This window comes from Branchiostoma floridae, chromosome 13 (assembly GCF_000003815.2).
Source record: "Branchiostoma floridae strain S238N-H82 chromosome 13, Bfl_VNyyK, whole genome shotgun sequence".
NCBI lineage: Eukaryota > Metazoa > Chordata > Leptocardii > Amphioxiformes > Branchiostomatidae > Branchiostoma > Branchiostoma floridae.
The window spans coordinates 3,149,667-3,168,642 of NC_049991.1; the positions used below are offsets into that span (position 1 = coordinate 3,149,667).

Here is an 18,976-nt window from a genome sequence, read left to right on the forward strand (position 1 = left end):
AGCTTAAAGAACAGCTTAAGTGTACTACCTGTATGAAAAAGTACAGTATCACGAGTGCCACCATCACAGTAAGGAACAAGGGAGTTGCCATGCTGACAACGATAATGCTGTTCAGGATTTTGAACATATAATAGATCATGTCTCCCAAGATCAGCTCTAATTCAATCGTCATGTCTATGTCCAAAGAGAATCTGTTGAGAATTCTTCCAACTGGAGTCACTTCGAAGAAAGTCAGCGGTAAGCGTAAGATGTTGTCAAGCATGTCTCTATGGAGACACTTTGAGGCGCGATAAATACCCATCATAAGTAAAATATCCCCTGCATACATTAGGAGCCCTGCAAAGCAATAACAGCTTGGTTATAATATGATCAGTGTGTATGCCTTTAACCTCTGGAAGTCTAAGGGCACCTCTGCACATGGACAAGACCATACGAGCTATCGCAATGATGTTATGGTGACCCATTGGCAGGCAGAAAGCAAATGGAAGACAATTAATTTACATACAAATTTGTAATTTGATCTGCTAATTTACAAATTGAACGTAGACATCAACTAAGTAATCTGCTGACATCCTGGTAGACTCCAGTCGTAGAATGCCCTGGATGTAAACAAAAACAGCAATTGCTTGCATGGGGAGGGGGGCTGTGAGGAGACTCGTATGTACTGCTATTTCTTGGAGATGCATGAAAAACAATACAGTCAGTCTGGCATGAAGAAAGAGAGCAAGAACAATTAAAATCCTATCTGTAAGATGAATCTCAGAGCATCAGTACACTGTTTATGATTACTTTCAGAAAAGGAACTCTAAATTGTGCAGTACATAACTACAAAGTATAGTGTTTGCCCTGTATGAACATACATGTACGGGGCAAATGACTGTTGCACTCAGTGACAACAGTACTAGTACATGTTGTAATCCCAACGATCAACAACACAGCTCAAGATATGAGGCTGGACCCTACATGATGCAGCTTTAGACATTTGTATGTCAGCTATGGCAAGTTTGATTAAAACAACTTTAGCTATTCCATAAATTTTTTTCAAGCACTTAAATCATGACTACTGAAAGTCTGAAACTGTGGGCAGAGATACCATAAATTTTAAAGGAGGTACGAGACAATAGTGAGTACTAGTACTTGACTAAAAGTGATCCTTTAAAAAAATTAAAAACAGGTCTGAAAGGGGACAACTACTACAAAGCACAACATTGCATGTGAAAAGTTGACTTTTAAGATCAACTGAACCTGCCACAGATTTCAAACTATTCTGTATAATACATTAGATAGTGGCATAAGACTAACTCCAGGGTTGAAACTGTCTATATGTAATCAGCTCTCTGCGTAAAGATGGACTCAAGTATAGTGACCTGTTACGCTAAAAATGCACTTAGTCTAGCTAGAACCCAGTGTTGAGCTTACTGGATGCTTAGTACTGTGTTCTCCACAGCTGTGGACCCACAGCCTTCGACCAATCAGGAGGCTGACACAGGCACACAATCCTTCCCACAGGGCTACAGTCATGGAATGTTGACTAATTCAGAGATCTTAATATCTCTCCATACTGAATTTCTGTACTGTCTACAGGACATACACAAGGATAATGATAAGCATTTTGTCAGTGATCTACATGTAAAAGTCTTATGTTACAAATGGGCAAGAACAATGGCTGTTAGTGTGCAAAGTGTTAAGGACAGGGACGAAGTCCACAAATAAAAATGGATGAAAGTACATTAGAGAGCAAATGGTGTTGATTGTCACTTATTAGCATAGCCAATCAGAAAAAGCTTCAAATGCATGCAAAGCAGCATTCTACTCGAATAAAGGCAGCTTGCACTTTGAACTGAAAATGTGTTAGGTCAAAAGTGAAAGCCCCTAACTTGTAATCAGTCTACACCGCGCTTGATACCAATTGTCCAGACATGTTCTCAGGGGCCTTCAACTTTGACATAATACCCACAATTCATCACACTGTACATACTCATGTTCAAACAGTGTAGCAGATTATTTCAGCATCTTAACATCAACTCAGAGTCATGTGCCAATGTATCATCAGTTATCCTGAGGTATAATGTACTTCGGGTTTAATCTTCAGAAGCCTTCTCTTAATTGTTTATTTTTTTTTGCATGTGGCAGTATTATGGCACCCGGTGGAATTACATGTATGAGAGTTGATGTTAACAAGTCTACAGGAAGCTTGTATATAATGGTATTTGCTCATTTGATATGCAAATAAAAAAAGGTGTGGCCTGCAGGTGGTACCTCCAGGTGAGTGTCGTGTTACCTGGACAAAAAAGTAGAGAAGTCCGAGCGGCAGTATGACAGTGGCAAAGATAGGTGTACTCATCACTATCACAATTATGGCGCTCAGAATTTTAGTCAAACAGTGGACGATGCTGGACATCCTGGCGGGAACGACAGAATCCACCGTGTTTATGTCTTGGGAAAATCGGTTGAGGATTCGTCCGACAGGAGTGGAATCAAAGAACATCATAGGAAGGCGCAACACGTTGGCAACCAAGATGCGGTGCATGTGCATCGCTCCTATAAAGCCTCCCACCGCTACAGCAAAGGCTGTGAGAACCACAGCTACACCTATGGAAGATAGCAAGGAGAGGGAAGCTGAGTGTGTTAATGGTATTATGCAGAGTTATCTCTTATTATTAATAGCACCTTTAAAATGCTCCAGCCACTGCCTTCAAAGACAAGAACATACTTTGAGTGAGAGGTCTGGGATAAAATCTTATAAGATGTTAGATGTTTCGATGATGAAGAAGAGGACAGAAACTTTTCTGTATATAGTTGAAATACTTTTTTGCTGAAAATCTTATACATGTAGTACATCATTCATTGCCAAATTTCAATAGTTGATTTCACCTAATTTTGTTGGAGCCTTGAAAAAGAAACTTTAAGACATACTATAATAGGTAATTAGATGACCAAGGGAAAATCAACATAACAGAAAAAGAGAAGTTGTGTGGCGCAAATTGCGGGGTACAGTGGACACCAACTAATTGCATCACTGCTATTGGCATAAGTCTGGGATTTGCATAGGATTCTGAAAACCCAAACCATTTGCCATTCACTCCATTGTAAATACAATGGTATAATCGCATCATCTATTATGGCATAAATCGGACATTCGGGTAAAATATCGTCAGGTCAATCGCATACTGACCCGTAAATATGTGATAGAAAACAAGAAAAAAAGTCGAAAATGAACTATCAGCGGCCTTTACAAATGCATTCGATCGGCAAAACCGTCAAAATTACCGCTGAAATGGACAAATAACGCTGGTACGCCGCGCCGGCGGCACCCGAGAGTTACGCAATACAAAAGCGCAAAGGGTGACGGGATAGCATCGGCGCCATTTTTCTTTTGTCTAATACGCGCTGATGTTTGTGAATTTTCGAGCTAAAATTCCCACTGATTTTGTGAACATCGTCTACCCAAAACCAGCCATTATGAAGCTGAAATGTTTGTAAGTTAGATAAGTTCGGGCATTTAGCCCAGTTTGTTCCGAGTTTGTAAATATGACTGGAAGACGAGCGACAGTTTTGGCGTCATTCACCACGGCATCGGCATGCTTGTTTGTTTAGCGCTACACTACATTGCTCACAAAATCGTCAATTTTCAGCAAAGTTTCCGTACCTTCCGCTTAAAAGTTGTAATCAAACTAATGCTTATCGGTAAATATGTTATGTTTAACCTTACGATGATCGGACTGTGCGATTACACGTCGATAAATGTAGTCTGTACAGCGGTATCTAAAGCTGAGAGTCACGCTAAAACTACAATTTTCCGGATCGGAGCATAATTTTTTTTTACAGTTCAACGTTACCACATGATGTTAACGTTACATTAAAATGTTGATGATGTGTCGGATATGTATAAACGTGTGTGTGATATCATTCTGCACTGAAATGTGATTGAATCGAGACGCAGCGGATGTTGTATTTTGTTTTATATTTATTTCTTCTCGTTACGTATGACGGACACGTGCCTGTAAAGGAAAAAAAGAAACTTGGATAAATATTAACTACAATGTTACTTCTGCATATGAAACATGCATGTTCATGAATAAAATTTAGTATATAATACCAGTTTTGACATGTGTGTGTATGGTTATTTCAACCCTGAGTCCGTAACCAGCACCCCCCTCCCCCGCCGATCGTTTGGACTCTCCTAGGGTTATTGGACTAAGTCGGGTAAACGGGTAAAATTCGCTGACAAATCGATGATGCCAATAGCCGACTTCTACTGTATTTGGCACAGAACCTTGTGGTCCTGGGTTCAAAATCCTGTCATGCTAACAATCTTGTGCCTGTGGGTAAGGTGCTTCACACAATTTTCCTCACTTCACCCAGGTGTAAAAATTGGTACCTGGAGGTTAAAGGTGGTGGAAGGAGAGGGATGTGCTATACATTCCAATGATGTGCCCTAAATTTAAACACAGTCTATGGTGAACAACCCACTGCCCGTAAGGCCTCAAAAGGCTTTGGGACTACCTTTAGCTTATCAAGTCTGTTGTTCTTTGTACATGACTTTATTTGCCCGTAAAAAATTGCCCACAATTACATTATAGACAATCTGAAGATATAACCCTTCACAAGAATGGTAGAGAAGCATGGTTGTCTGTTCAGTGTTAAACCACCTGACAATGCTGCATTCACTGTGTTCACCTTAAAATACAACACTACAGAGAAGAAACTCCATTCTTCACCTTGAAAACCAGGACATCTAAGAAGTGGTGTACTGTACCTTTGCTCTTTTGCAAAGTCTAGTTCAAATTAATGACTGGCTACTTTTCACTTATTAGTCTAAGTGTGCTACGTAGCGTAAGTGTGCTATGTGTACATGTAGCGTACAGATATCACTTAGTCAAGTGTGCTAGCTTGCGCCACCAATGGACTGTATCTAAATTGCATTGCATACCATTGTCCCAAGCCTACAACCCATAATCCAGTATTGCTAACTACCTGACAACAACTACCAGACCCTGCGGTAACTTCAATATCTAATATCTATTCACTTGTCTGCACAAATTTTTTGATATAACAAGAGCAAACAATTATTAGCCAGACAAAGGAAAACACGTATGCACATAGAAGGAAGAAGGCAGCAACCTAAAAGAAAAAACTAAGCCATAGTGATCAGTGAAATGAATCATGATTAATATTTTCCCCACAAAATACAGACAGGGCCCTTGTACCCAAATCACTCTCTACTTCGTCATTCACGATAATCACCAAGGTGTTACACGTTTCACCACAAGTTAGACAGACTGGTATCATAATTGATGACAGAAAGTCAGTTCACCATTGGGTTACAGGTGTGTATAGCTGTTTCTGATGGTATAAAATGTCCACTTTACCTGTACAAAGAAATAGATAATTCCAAGCGGCAACAGGACAGTGGCAAAAATAGGTGTGCTCATTATGATAACAATGAGGATGCTTAAAACTTGGAAAAAGCAGCGTAGCAAAGGGTGTATTCTCTGCGGTATGACACTGTCGATAGTGTACGTGTCATTCCCGAATCTGTTGAGAATGCGACCCAGCGGGTTGGTGTCGAAGAATCCCATTGGAAGCGATAGCACGCTAGATAGCAGGATAGAGTGCAGATACCGGGATGCAACAACTCCTGCATAAACCATGACGAATCTTGACAGAGAAGCACCCAAACCTATGTGCATGTGCAGAAAAAGAAACACCTTCAGTTTGAAAGAAGGTTCATCAACACGTGCCACAAATTAGACAGACTGCTTTCATATTTCTGTCATCAATTGGGTTAATTGCGAATTTGCTGCAGGTGTGCTAAGCTGTTTCTGATGGAGGTATAAAACGTCACTTTACCTGTACAAAGAAATAAATAATTCCAAGGGGCAACAGGACAGTGGCAAAAATAGGTGTGCTCATTATGATAACAACGAGGACGCTTAAAACTTGGAAAAAGCAGCGTAGGAAAGAGTCTATTCTCTCCGGTAGAATACTGTCGATGGTGTATGTGTCATTCCCGAATCTGTTCAGAATCCGACCCATTGGGTTTGTGTCGTAGAATTCCATTGGAAGTGATAGTACGCTGGATAGTAGGATAGAGTGGAGGTACCGGGATGCGACAACTCCTGCATAAACCAAGCCGAATCTTTGCAGAAAAGCGACCAAACCTATGTGCATGTACAGAAAAAGAAACCCCTTCAGTTTCAAAGAAGGTTGGTTCATCAGCAAGTTCTTTTTCCATAGACATACATGTTGTAGTTTTACACAAAGTGAAGTGCTGACATCGCATTTTCTGTTCAGGTCATGTGACATAGGCATTGGGTCATTTCAGAAAGACCAGAGGATTGATCGAAAGCTCGTTGGTAAGCACTTTACTTTGTGTACGGAAATAACATACAAAATCTTTAGTTTAGTTAGTAAACTTAATGCGGAGCATTTCACCAACAAAGGGAGCAGCTCGTCAGTTCTGTTCAGAAACTTGAAGTAATAAGAGTAAAAGATAATCATCAGTTAAAGCCATCCAAAGCCACACAATTAAATCATTTAAAATCATTAAAAGCTTAAAGAAATTCTCTCTAAATATTCATGCACTGCTAAATGCAGGAAGCTATCTTGGTACACTAAATGAAAAACATATTACATAATGATCAAAGAGAGAAGACTAAAAAGGTAATTTTGCATGCAAGTATCATTGACAAAAGTGTGCTAAGCCTTGTAGAAAACAGAGTCCCACCATTCCATCATCATAAATCAATGCTGATCATGTCTTGTTAAGCAACAATACTGGTAGGGCTTTCAGAATGGGAGGTAGGTAACATCAATCTAAGCAAGTTGTTAAAAACCTGTTCATGTTGCAACATCTACCATGAAGTTTGTCACATGATGTTGTACACTAAAGCCCAAGGCAACAGAGCTTTGATCTATGAGACTACTGACAAATCTTAAAGGGTATAAAATATTAAAAGGCGATCGACAAACTTAGAGATACCTTGTCGATTATTCAATTTGTGCTGAGTTAGGACCATCAAGTACATCTACCTACTAAAGAAGAAAAAAAATATCTATCTGAATTTGTATTGATAAACACGGACTGTCTTTCTGTCTTATCTGGCTGTCACATACTGACCGATTTGCCTTTTATTCTAAGGGTCCTTTGTATACCTAATAGTTTTGAAATAGCATTTTATATAACACATAGCAGTAACATTATGCAAAGACCCAGCTGTACACTACAAAAATAACTCATCATCGAAGGAGTCATTTAAACACTGAATTTGATTACAGGCAAAAAAAGGGGGCAGGCAGATAGCAGGCAGATAATAATTTGAAAACATTTCAAGTCATACGATAGTGTGATTTCATGCATTCAGTGCAAAGAGTACATCACAGAATCATGTATATGTGTGCAGCGCAGGAAAAGCAGCTGCTGCATGATTGGCAAGTATCAGAATTGATGACCAGAACGTACACATGTATACTGGTTTCGCGACAGAGAAGGCCCCATCTAGCTACTTATTGCAGGACCTGGAAAGCCACTTTTCGGTTAGAATCATTGACAGCGAGAGGAAATGGACTGTTTCTATGAGGTGATGCGTGTTTCAGTCATGTTGTGACTTGTATCCGGGAAATATTCTGTACCTGAATGAAGAGATAAAATAGAATGCAGGGAACCACTGCAACAAGAATGATTGGTGTGCTGTAGGACATGACGACGATTGAACTGAGTGAGCTCAAGAACGTGAACAGGAAAGATTTCATGCACATGGGGACTATCTGGTCCACAGTGTAAATGTCCTTGGAGAAGCGGTTCAGAATGCGGCCGAGCGGTGTGGTGTCAAAGAATGCCATGGGGAGCTGCAGGATGTTTCTCATCAGGCTAGCATGCAAGCCTGTAGAGGCATACAGTGCTCCAATAGCAAGCGTGAAACTGGAAAGCATCGCAAACAGACCTGCGAGGAAGGAAAAATAAAAGTAGAGAATGTCAAAAATACTACATTCTACAGAGCAGAATGAAGCAGCATTAGCAAGATTGTTAGTACGAATACGCTAAAGCACCAGATTACTACAACTACAGCAACTACATGTACTTTGATGACAGAGGGCAGCACCTACATGTAGAGAAATAAAAGGCCTGAAACAGAAGTTAGAGATTGACAGAAATCTGAACTGGACCTTTTTGGTATAGAGTTGTGATGTCATGTTGTGACTTGCACTCAGGCATATTCTGTACCTGAACGAAGACTGAGATACAGTAGGATGCAGGGTAACACCACTACGAGAATGTGCTGTAAGATATGATGATGCTCGACCATATTGTTATGGAGAACATTTAGCATCTACAAGATGAATACAGAAAATTGTAGGTCACAGATGCAGGGCTCGAAATTCACTTTTGGAATGAGGTGCACAATTGGGTGCACCAAAATATTCTTGGGTGACCACATAAAATGAAGTGTGCACAGTTTTGGAGCAAAGACAATATTGATGAACAATAATTCCAACTTCAATTTCTTAAGTAATATGATCTTATTATCACCCTGACAAATATGGTATATACTTGTATTTTTTGTATCTTTATCATTTATATTTTGTATCTTTACATTTGTACATCGTTTTACATAAGCCTTCAAAAATATTTGGGTGCACCCACAGAAAAAAATTGGGTGCACAGCTCCAATTTTGGGTGCACCAAGGTGCACATGCATCCAGTATTTCGAGCCCTGCACATGAGTAGAAGGCACAGCAACTACGTATACCTAGAAAATGCAAAATCCAGTGAGACGTTGAAGGACCTGAAAGAATTCAGTGAAATCAGATATCAACAGGAGATGTGTGAAGACTGTTTGAGTGTGGTGAGATGTACTGCAATCGTGTTGTGACTGACTCTATGCATATTCTGTACCTGAACAAAGAGATACAATAAGATGCAGGGAACCACTGCCACGAGAATCAGTGGTGTGCTGTAGGACATGACGACGATCGAACTGAGTGTGCTCAAGAGCGTGAACAAGAACATTTTCATGCACATAGGGACGATCTGGTCAATGGTGTAAATGTCCTTGGAGAAGCGGTTCAGAATGCGGCCAAGCGGCGTGGTGTCAAAGAACGCCATGGGCAGCTGCAGGATGTTGTTCAGCAGGCTAGCATGCAAGCTTGTAGAGGCATACAAGGCTCCGATAGCAAGCACGAAACTGGAGAGCATCGCAAAAAGACCTAAACAGTAGCAAAAAAAAAAAAAAAAAAGTAGAGAATGTCAAAAATACTACATCTACAGTGCAGAATGAAACAGCATTTGCAAGATTGTTATGAATACACATGTAAGCACCAGATTAGTACTTAGTATTAGTATTAGTATTAGAACTAGCAGGGACATGCAGCAACTGCTTTGATGACAGAGAGCAGCACCTAGAGAAATACTGCGGGGCCTGAAACAGAGGTTAGAGATTGACAGAAACCAGAACTGGACCATTTTGGTTGTTGTGATTTGGCATTGCACTCAGGCATATTCTGTGCCTGAATGAAGACTGTTTGAGTTTGGTGAGTGTGGTGACATGTGCTGCAATCATGTTGTGACTGACTCTATGCATATTCTGTACCTGAATGAAGAAATACAGTAAGATGCAGGGCACCACCACTACGAGGATCAGGGGTGTGCTGTAGGACATGACGACGATAGTGCTGAGTGTGCTCAAGAATGTGCTCATGAACGCTCTCATGCACATGGGGACTATCTGGTCCACCGTGTAAATGTCCTTGGAGAATCGGTTCAGAACGCGGCCGAGCGGCGTGGTGTCAAAGAATGCCATTGGGAGATGGAAGACATTGTTGATCAAGCTAGCATGCAAGCTCGTAGAGGCATACAGGGCTCCAGTAGCAGCAACAAAACTGGACAGCATCACAACTAGACCTGTGCAGACAAAATATCACAAATAAAGCATTCTATAATACATAACTAGCATCTGCACTATAGATAATTATAAGGAACGTTGTATGTTCCAGAATAGGCACAGCAACTAGATCACAGGAAAGGCACCATCCAGTAAGATATTGAACGACCTGAAAGACTGTAAATTAGAAGAATCATAGGAGAAATAACAGGAGAAGTGAGAAGACTGCTTGGGTGTGGTGAAGAGTCTGCAACCATGTTGTGACCTGCTCTATGCACACTGTGTACCTGGATGAAGAGATACAGAAGAATGCTGGGCACCACTGCCACAAGGATCAGGGGAGTGCTGTACGTCATGACGATGATGGTACTGAGGGTGCTCAGGAACGTGTACAGAAACATTTGCATGCACATGGGAATTATCTGGTCCACGGTGTATATGTCCCTGGAAAAGCGGTTCAGGACGCGACCGAGAGGAGTGGTATCAAAGAACGCCATGGGCAGGTGCAAAATGTTGTTCATCAGACCAGCATGCAAAGTGGTGGAGGCGAACAATGCTCCAATTGCAAGGGCAAAACTGGAAAACATCGAAAACAGACCTGCGGCCAAACATGCATGTATGGTCTTTAGTGAAGAGCCATGAAAAGAACCTAGACTGTATCCCAGGGGAAGTAAACAACAACTAGCAAATGAAGACAATACTAAACAATCACTAGTTTAACAATCTCTTCACAAGTTCTGCATTTCATGCAGCAATTCTTTCCTTTTAGTTAATACAAAAACATAAACAAACTTTTGAATATTGAATATTAATTTCATATCTTATTGACCAAGGACATAAATGTATATAGCAAAATAATAATACCATAAACATCTATACAATGAACATACATGTACATGATGTATATTATACATGTTCAATGAATCAAGAATTTCAACGTCACCTTGCGCAACTCCTAGAGCACCGTACACCCCGAGTCGGAGATCCCTCTTGGCGATGTCCTGGGTACCATTGATGGGTTGATCGTTGCTCCACTCACTCAGCCATATGTTGGAGTAGATGGAAGCTGCGTTCTGAGCGCAGTACAGCAGGCAGATGATGACGGACAGGGTGATGCCAACCGATCTTAGGTACTCGACAAACACCGAGGCTTTCACCTGTAGATCCAGAAAAATGATTCAAACTTTGTCAGAGCAGAGGGTTTTGTTTATTCAGTATTCACATGACGATTGTACATCTTTTGAATAATAACAAAACATGGCATATAGACTGTCACAACTAATATCTACATGTACAAATATTCACTTTCAGAAAAAATGTAACTATTATCATTATCATTATTACCATTACTTTTCCGTATCTTTTTCCATATCTGTATCTGATAGTGCATAGTCGATAGAACCACAAATTGGTGTAACACACCATCTTCTCAGGCAGCAGTTGGTTATATAATAATTACACTGATCGACCTGTTATACTTTTGCACAACTAGCTGCAAGCATTGTTTAAAACTATTGAAGGTGCTCCAATTGTGACGAGTTCCACTCTACAATAGCTCTAGGGAATGACATTTTTTAACACCATCAATTCTTGGTTCATAACTCTGATGGTTGAATGTATTACTTTTTTTGTTATTTTCTTATGGAAAGACTCCTAAAAGTTAGATACGTTGCATAACGCACCCTGCCTGTTTCTGCAACCTCCTTCTGTATAAGCTTGTCTCCCTCCTCTTTCTTCTGAGGCAGCTGACACTTCTGCTCGTGAGAAAGGACACGTTTCAGCGGGATGGGCTTCGCGATGCCGTCAAGCTTGCCCGTGAGTCCGTCTGGCGATCCCTCGTGACTGCGGTGTAAGCTGCGCTGGCTGCCTTTCTCTGATAATGACATGTCGCTTCTCATGCTCGTTGTACGTACGCGGCTGTCACGACTCATTTGTCTGTCAAATGAGGAACACAATAGAGGATAATACAGGAATACAAAGGGGTAATAAGTAACAAAATGGACATTGAATATGATATTAACATACATTATACGAGGGGCGCGCAATTAGTAATGGTCCTGACCCATTTCCCATAGCAGGAGATTAATGAAACTTGGCACAGTTATTAGTCTTTCTCTTCATAGGAATCACCCAGAGTTATGCATTTCTCCCATCGTTTGATGCAGCTCTGGACACCGATTTTGTAGGACACCCCAGGTTGGTCCTCCAACTGATGCCTCATCAATGGCACAAGAGGGACGACCAGGTCTGGGAGCTGTTTCCACAGACTTCCAGCCACGTTTGAATTCAGGATGCCAGCGTTTTACAAGGTCATATGATGGGGCATCATCACCATAAGTTTCATTTATTTCATCAAAAGTCTTCTTTGGTGTGCGTCCTTTCAAATACAAAAACCGGATCACTGCGCGACACTCAACTGGTTCCATTTCACACCTGGTCCATTTCGCACCTGACTAAGTTCAAACACCAGTAAATCAGAAACCACAATTAGTTCAGAGCTGTCTTTTGCAACATAACCCATAGAGATATGAATTATTACACATACAAAATTTCATTTAGATCAGACAACTGGAAGTGGGTCAGGACCATTACTTATTGCACGCCCCTCGTATCTGAGAACTACTTGCTAGGTCAAAGAAAAAGTCTACATTTGCAAACACACAGGAGTCCAGCGAAATTCATCTGACCGATGGGCGTACTTCATCCAATTTGCGACCAATGATTAATAAGTCGGTCTCTATTCGCCTGAAATCTCAAAGCTCTATGCCCTTAAAGATCACCGGCGATTGGTATTGGTTCACAGTGAGCATCGGTCGACTCCTAAAAATCACCATCACTAAAAATCGTGCGCTGATTGAGGAAACACCAGACGTACTATATACTGCCGAAGATGTCATTTAGAGCTTGTAGACTCGTCGTCTGATTGATTTTGCCCAATGTGAAGGGGGTGTAACAAAAAGATCCACAGCTCAAGACCTCTCTGCCTTTCGACACTTGCTTCTCATCTCCAATAACCCAAAGGCTTACGTCACATACCTGGCGAGGAGCCTTCTGGCCTGTGTGATTGGATTATCCTCCTCTGCATTCTGTGCTGGTAGAGATGGGTCATCATCCACCAGTACACCGATGTCTTCTTCTCGAAGGGACATGACTGGGGATGACAGTGAAAATACTCAATACAAAAGTTTCTAAAGCAACTGGTTTGAAAACAGCCAGACATTTCAGACAGCTGTATTTGTCAGTGACTGATGAAAGACAGTGGATGCTGTCTGAAACGTCACTCCGACTACCTGGGTGTCAAACCTTCATTGCCACAGAAGGTTACAGCAACTTATTTCATTTGGTTCTTGAACATTTTAAAAGAAAAGCCACACAAAAATAGAGAGCAGGTAGGAAAACTTGTTTACAGTTACAGAATGTTTCACTTATAGCAATACTGTAAAGGTGTGCGCAAAAACAAAAACAAAGAAACAACAGTTCAGCAAGAAATAGCGCAAGTGAGGTCCTGAATTATCAAACAGTGAAAAATACTGCTGTTAGATATCTAAGCGTACTTACCCATGTCGAGACAGGTGGCCAACAAGTTCAGCAGCAAGGATAAAAACAGGGACAGAAATTGGCAGGAAGGAGTTATTTCATGGGCCATGGGCAAAGAACAGGAACAGATTTTGAAGGCTCAGACTCCTATCATTGCCTACTACAAGAAAGTAGAGGCAAGAACAATGCTGGAAAGACAGTAGAAACCTTGACAGAGTAATACTTAAAAAATGACTTGCTTTAAAGAGTTTCAAGGCTCTAAGACTGTACATGCTGCAAACATTGACGTGAGACATATCTATATGTGCTAAACAATATCTCATTACATTCTTATCATTATGTTGACATGATGCAGCACTTAAGTACAGTGTAGGCAATAGATTTCTTTACACCAGTACTGACATTAAACCTGCAAAACAGCGAATACATCTGCATGCTTGCTTTGTACTGTGAGAACATAAAATCCCCCTCCAACCTGTGGGATCCCCCTCCTCATTTTCCTCCTCATCCTCGAAGTTGCCGTAGTTGTGGATGAACTCTGCGAAGGCCTCGTTCTGTTCCATCAGTTCGGTGTAGGTACCCAGTAGCCAGATCTTGCCGTCCACCAGGACCATGATCTGGTCACACTGGGGCAGGAAGCTGATACCGTGGGTCACCAACAGTCTTGTCTGAAATTCAATCATCATTGTGCAAAGGTTATGTGTGACGTAACAGGTCGTTCATGTAATAATGCCAAACTGCCTGTCTGCAAAGCTGGTGTGATACACCAAAGATCTGTTATGCTGACAGACATAGTATAAGACTTACAGTGACAGTTTGAGTACAAAATCTGTATACTTGATCCCATATCCGTACGTCATAACGTACTTGATCCCAAATCCATCCGTCGTAAGGGATAACAGTACAGCTCTTTCTAAAACACAGACAGTAAATCTATTGGTTTTTTTTCACAAACTTACTTTTGTGGTAGAGGGGGAAGGGAGGTTTTCATGGTGTAAGTTTTAAGTTGAAACAATTCTGTTGTAACTGTCATGAATTCACCACATGGAAAGATCACCACAAAAACCATGAAAATAAAACCACTGCAAATATTTTCAGACTTACAGTACATCGCAAATGTCCCTATTACAACAAATGACTTATGTTCTTACCTTTCCCTTCAGTATGCCATTAGGTCCAATGACATTGTCAAAAATGTGTTTCCCAACGTGTGCGTCCACGGCGCTGAGGGGGTCGTCCAAGTAGTAGATGTTGGAGTCACTGTACACGGCACGGGCCAGACTCACACGCTGCTTCTGTCCACCACTCAGGTTGATACCCTGGGAGGGAAAGAAAATAGTAACGTGAGCTGACTAGCATGTTAAAAAACACAGAATAGCTAAATTGCAGCAGTACAGTAGAATGTTGCTGGGAGATTCATTATCAAACTTGCACTTCATTTCCCCTACCACTGCCCACCTACCAAATATCATATGGATCCATCTAGATGTGTACACATTCTTGAGTTATGCTGTCCACATACATACAAAGAAATGGCATCGAAAACATAACTTTCTTTGTAAAGGAAACAATCTATAACAAACCTAGGAACAATGGAAATCAACTAGTATGAATCTTTGAGGGAACAAAACTGTTAACTGAAAAAAAAACACAACTTTTTGACGTCAACAATAATTCTACTGCCCTACACCTATTTATTGTCTTGGCCAAGCCCTGGTAATCTAAGTCAAGTCGATTTGAACATGACCATATTAAATTTAAACTTTAAGACAATTTTTCAGCAGTTTTTACCTTCTCTCCAATCTCTGTCATATCACCACCTGGCAGCATCTCCAAGTCTGGACCCAAGGCACAGGCCTCCAAGACTTCCTTGTATTGGCAGTTATTCAGACGTTTGCCAAATAGGATGTTGTCCCTCAGGGTAGCATTCTGGATCCACGCCTGTTGGGGAACAAATGCTGTGCTTCCCTGAAGGAAAAGAAAAGGTACAGTCATGGAGGATTTGGTTGCAATACATGTACTTCAAATCTAAGATACTTACTGCACAAAATTCTTGTTTCGTGCAAAAAGGGCAAATATGACTGGTTCACATTGCATTGTAGCATTCCGTACAAATATGTAGGTGTCACTGCTTACAGCCCCCAAAACATGCAAAGTGAACTAGTCAGAATTGCCCCAATGACACTGACAGACAGCCATCGAAACATCGGTAGAATAAGCACTCAGTTGTGTACTAAGACTTTTGTTATTCAAGAGTATAATCAATCAAACTTATAAAAATTAGTTTCCTTCATTCATTACTGTGATGTTGAAGCAATAAATTCAGCTGTATTGGATCTTTACCCTGACAGCGACATATCCATGTTGTTTTTCCATCTCTCCCAACAGGGCAGACAGGAGGGATGACTTTCCAGCTCCAACCTGACCAACCACAGCCACCAGAGAGCCATCAGGGACAGCAAAGCTGATGCTGTAAGTGAAGTAATGTATTTTTATGAAAACAATTACCATTTAGGCTGGAGATATGTCAATCATACATATACCTACGGAAATGGGAATTAATTTCATATGACACTGCCTTACTAAATGCAAAACATCTTTAGTTAACAGTGTTCCAGCCAGCCATTTTTTTCGTGCACTGGATTTTGAATGGAAATCCAGTCAAATGCACGATGGTCCACAGGGGTCCAGTGACATGCTCCCCCAGGAAAATTTTGAAATCTAGACCCTCCGAAATGCTATTTCCTTTATTTTGTGGTGTGAATTTTGTGGGTAAACTCAGCTTGGTTCAATCAGTATCTTAACATTCTGAATTTTGTCCGCCACAGAGAATGGAATGGGCGAAATTTTTGTCCGTCCCCAGCATCAAAATTCCGTCAAAGGATGGAAGGACAAACGCTGGCTAGAACCCTGCACCTATCTAGGACAATATCAATCTTTGTTATGTATTATACATACTCTTTGAGGATGGGATCTTCTGTCTTGCCCCAACTGAATGTGCCGTCTTCAATGGCGATAGGAGGACCTGGAATACATAGAACAGAAAGATTTCAATATAGGTCGCTTCCTACTAGATGGTGATTGCTATAACAACAGTTGAGCAACTAAAATCGGATTTCTGTATCTGCATCTGTATAGTTGGTATAATTGTCCTTTGGCATAATGCACCAGCTTTGCATGCACATGGTGCAGCAGTGGCAGGTTATACTATACTGAACAATCTGTCACACTTAACTTGACCTTTGGCTTCGTATTTGGAATATGATGTATGTCATGATGCAGAGTATGATGTAGCATAAAACATGTAAAAATATTTGCCTTCTCTATCTAATTCATTGGTTAACCTGTTAAATGGTAAGTTGCTCAGCAGCCAAAGGGAGTGTCACTTAAAAACAGGCCATTTACATCAGAGCCCACCAACCTTGTCTCAACCAAGACAGGGGCCAATACCGACTTCCAAGCACCTTTGACCCATTGTTGACGTCACACTTCCGGTCTGGATGTGTGACTTAGGCTTTGGGTCATTTCAACTTGATAAGGATCAGAGGACTGATCGAAAGCTTGTTGGTAAGTGCTTTCTTTGTGTACGGATTAAGAGTTTAAAATTGTAACATAACATACCATACTTGAAATCTGTCACCTGTATACAATTTCCAACCAAATACAGGTACAATTCTTGATAAGGGATAGGAGTTCAAAGATTAACCCTCCCACTTTTGCCTTCCAATGTTAACAAGTGAAAACAAGTTTGTTACACAAATAAGTCCAAAACAGAAGGACCTATGTCTCTCACATACCTCTCGCCACATGTCTGTCTACATTGTTGGGATCCAACTCATCATGGCCCAGGAAATTCTCCAACCGTTGTAGGGAAACTCTGGCCTGTTCAAAATAGAAAACAGAAAGATTAATACGAGTCTATTACCATCTTACCATCATCAACACCATCATCATCACGGGCGGCTTGCCCGGAACAGGTCTACTCTTTCTTTCCAGACAGCTCTGCCCCCTAAAACGCTCTTTAAGTTACAAGCTTGGGATTGTAAGAAGAAGATGTATAGCCAACCTATTTCACATCAACATTACAGTATCGGCTATGGTTTAACAGTTCTATTTGAGAATGACAGTCTCTGCCATATACCGTACAGATCTCAATAATTATGTTCCCATTCTACTCATGTCCATATCGCGGTTAAAAGACAATTAACAAGCAATTAAAATATGCAAATATGGAGTAAAACATGATTAAAAGATGATTAAATTGCAATAAAATCATGTCTGGATATGCATGTATTTTTCATGGAGGTGATAGTAATCACTGACTGTTCCCTACACAGCAAATGTTCCTTACCTGGACCATGCTTGTGATGAGGTTGGGTAACATGTTGAGAGGAAAACGGAGGATGTTGAAGAGCGAGAGAGCAACGAAGGCCTTCTCTGCATCCAGAATGTTCCTCTCATCAACCAGCACATACACCGCAAACGTTGTCAACGACACCTGGATGTGAAAAACAAAAATCAAATTCGTTGTAAATTCATCAACTGGGTGGTTGTATCTTGTGGTACAGGTACATTGTAGGTACTACTAGGAAGAATGTGTTTTTTGTGTGTTTTAAATTTGCAGCAATATGTTGGAGGCAACTGTTTCCAGTCCAGTGTCATTAATTTGAAGTGGAGGTGGAGAGGTTACTGTAAAAATGAAACAACCGTAAGCAAGCGCTTCAAGTTTTACAGCTGGCACCTTTGTTAATAATAATTATGCAGAATCTGGAACACCATTTCTTCTCAATCATTCCTCTTCAGTTAATGTCAAAAAAGACCACTTTTCCTCTTACTTACTGTCTAGCCATTCAGTTGATTGATCCATCCATTTCTCAGTGAGAAATTCTTCTACACTATACACTCTTTGACTTTTCAAACAGAACACTTAAAGACTTAGTAAGTCTTGAGATTGAAGCATCAGTTTCTTAACATGTCCAAAAAATAAGCTTCGATTGGCTTCAATTGGCTTACCGGTTCAAAACGAGTATACAAATGTATACTTATGATAGTCAAAGTTCTTTCAAACACAACCAGGGTAGTACTCACATCCAACGTTTCGATGTCCATCAGACACCATCATTAGGGTTAGTACAAAACAGAAATAAAACTTTTCTAAACTTTAGACTTCAACTCACCAGGAAGGGTGCACAGACCCACGTGAAGGAAGCTCCAGCATTGAGGAACGCGGTATTCCGGAGGATCTGAAGCTCTTTTGATCTGATCTTCTCGATTTTCTCCTTGAAGGACAACTCCCAGGCATACAGCTTCAGCACCTTGATGCCGTTTAGCACCTCGTTCATCAGCTTGATTCGAGCATCTTTTTGAATCATTTGTTTCACCTACATTGTATGGATGATATCAGTACAATGTTTTACGCACACACAATGTGTAACTTTCGGTATTCCAGTTTCGGTTTAGAAATCTTCAATTTGCTTGTGCCATACTTTCATATGATCCTTTACCTCTATCTTATATAATATCTACTGTGCAAGTTTGAATATTTAACTGTGAGA

At 40.7% G+C, this 18,976-nt stretch overlaps 1 protein-coding gene across 15 annotated transcripts in view; it reads right to left on the reverse strand.

Moving 5' to 3' along the window:
* The window catches only part of LOC118428883 (multidrug resistance-associated protein 1-like), an 83,710-nt gene that overhangs the window by 46,426 nt on the left and 18,308 nt on the right, over positions 1 to 18,976 (reverse strand). For 8 of the 15 annotated variants that reach the window (XM_035839149.1, XM_035839157.1, XM_035839156.1 and 5 more), the window contains 11 exons: positions 18,599 to 18,802; positions 17,773 to 17,919; positions 17,219 to 17,303; positions 16,380 to 16,446; positions 15,765 to 15,891; positions 15,213 to 15,389; positions 14,573 to 14,740; positions 13,897 to 14,089; positions 12,921 to 13,035; positions 11,567 to 11,819; positions 10,828 to 11,041 (listed from right to left, as the gene is read on the reverse strand). In XM_035839149.1, coding sequence (XP_035695042.1) covers positions 10,828 to 11,041; positions 11,567 to 11,819; positions 12,921 to 13,035; positions 13,897 to 14,089; positions 14,573 to 14,740; positions 15,213 to 15,389; positions 15,765 to 15,891; positions 16,380 to 16,446; positions 17,219 to 17,303; positions 17,773 to 17,919; positions 18,599 to 18,802 — 1,750 coding nt within the window. Of the gene's footprint in view, positions 1 to 28; positions 337 to 2,281; positions 2,593 to 5,372; positions 5,684 to 7,635; positions 7,947 to 9,593; positions 9,905 to 10,171; positions 10,483 to 10,827; positions 11,042 to 11,566; positions 11,820 to 12,920; positions 13,036 to 13,896; positions 14,090 to 14,572; positions 14,741 to 15,212; positions 15,390 to 15,764; positions 15,892 to 16,379; positions 16,447 to 17,218; positions 17,304 to 17,772; positions 17,920 to 18,598; positions 18,803 to 18,976 lie in introns of all 15 variants that reach the window. The other 7 variants (XM_035839158.1, XM_035839146.1, XM_035839151.1 and 4 more) reach the window with 7 other exon arrangements.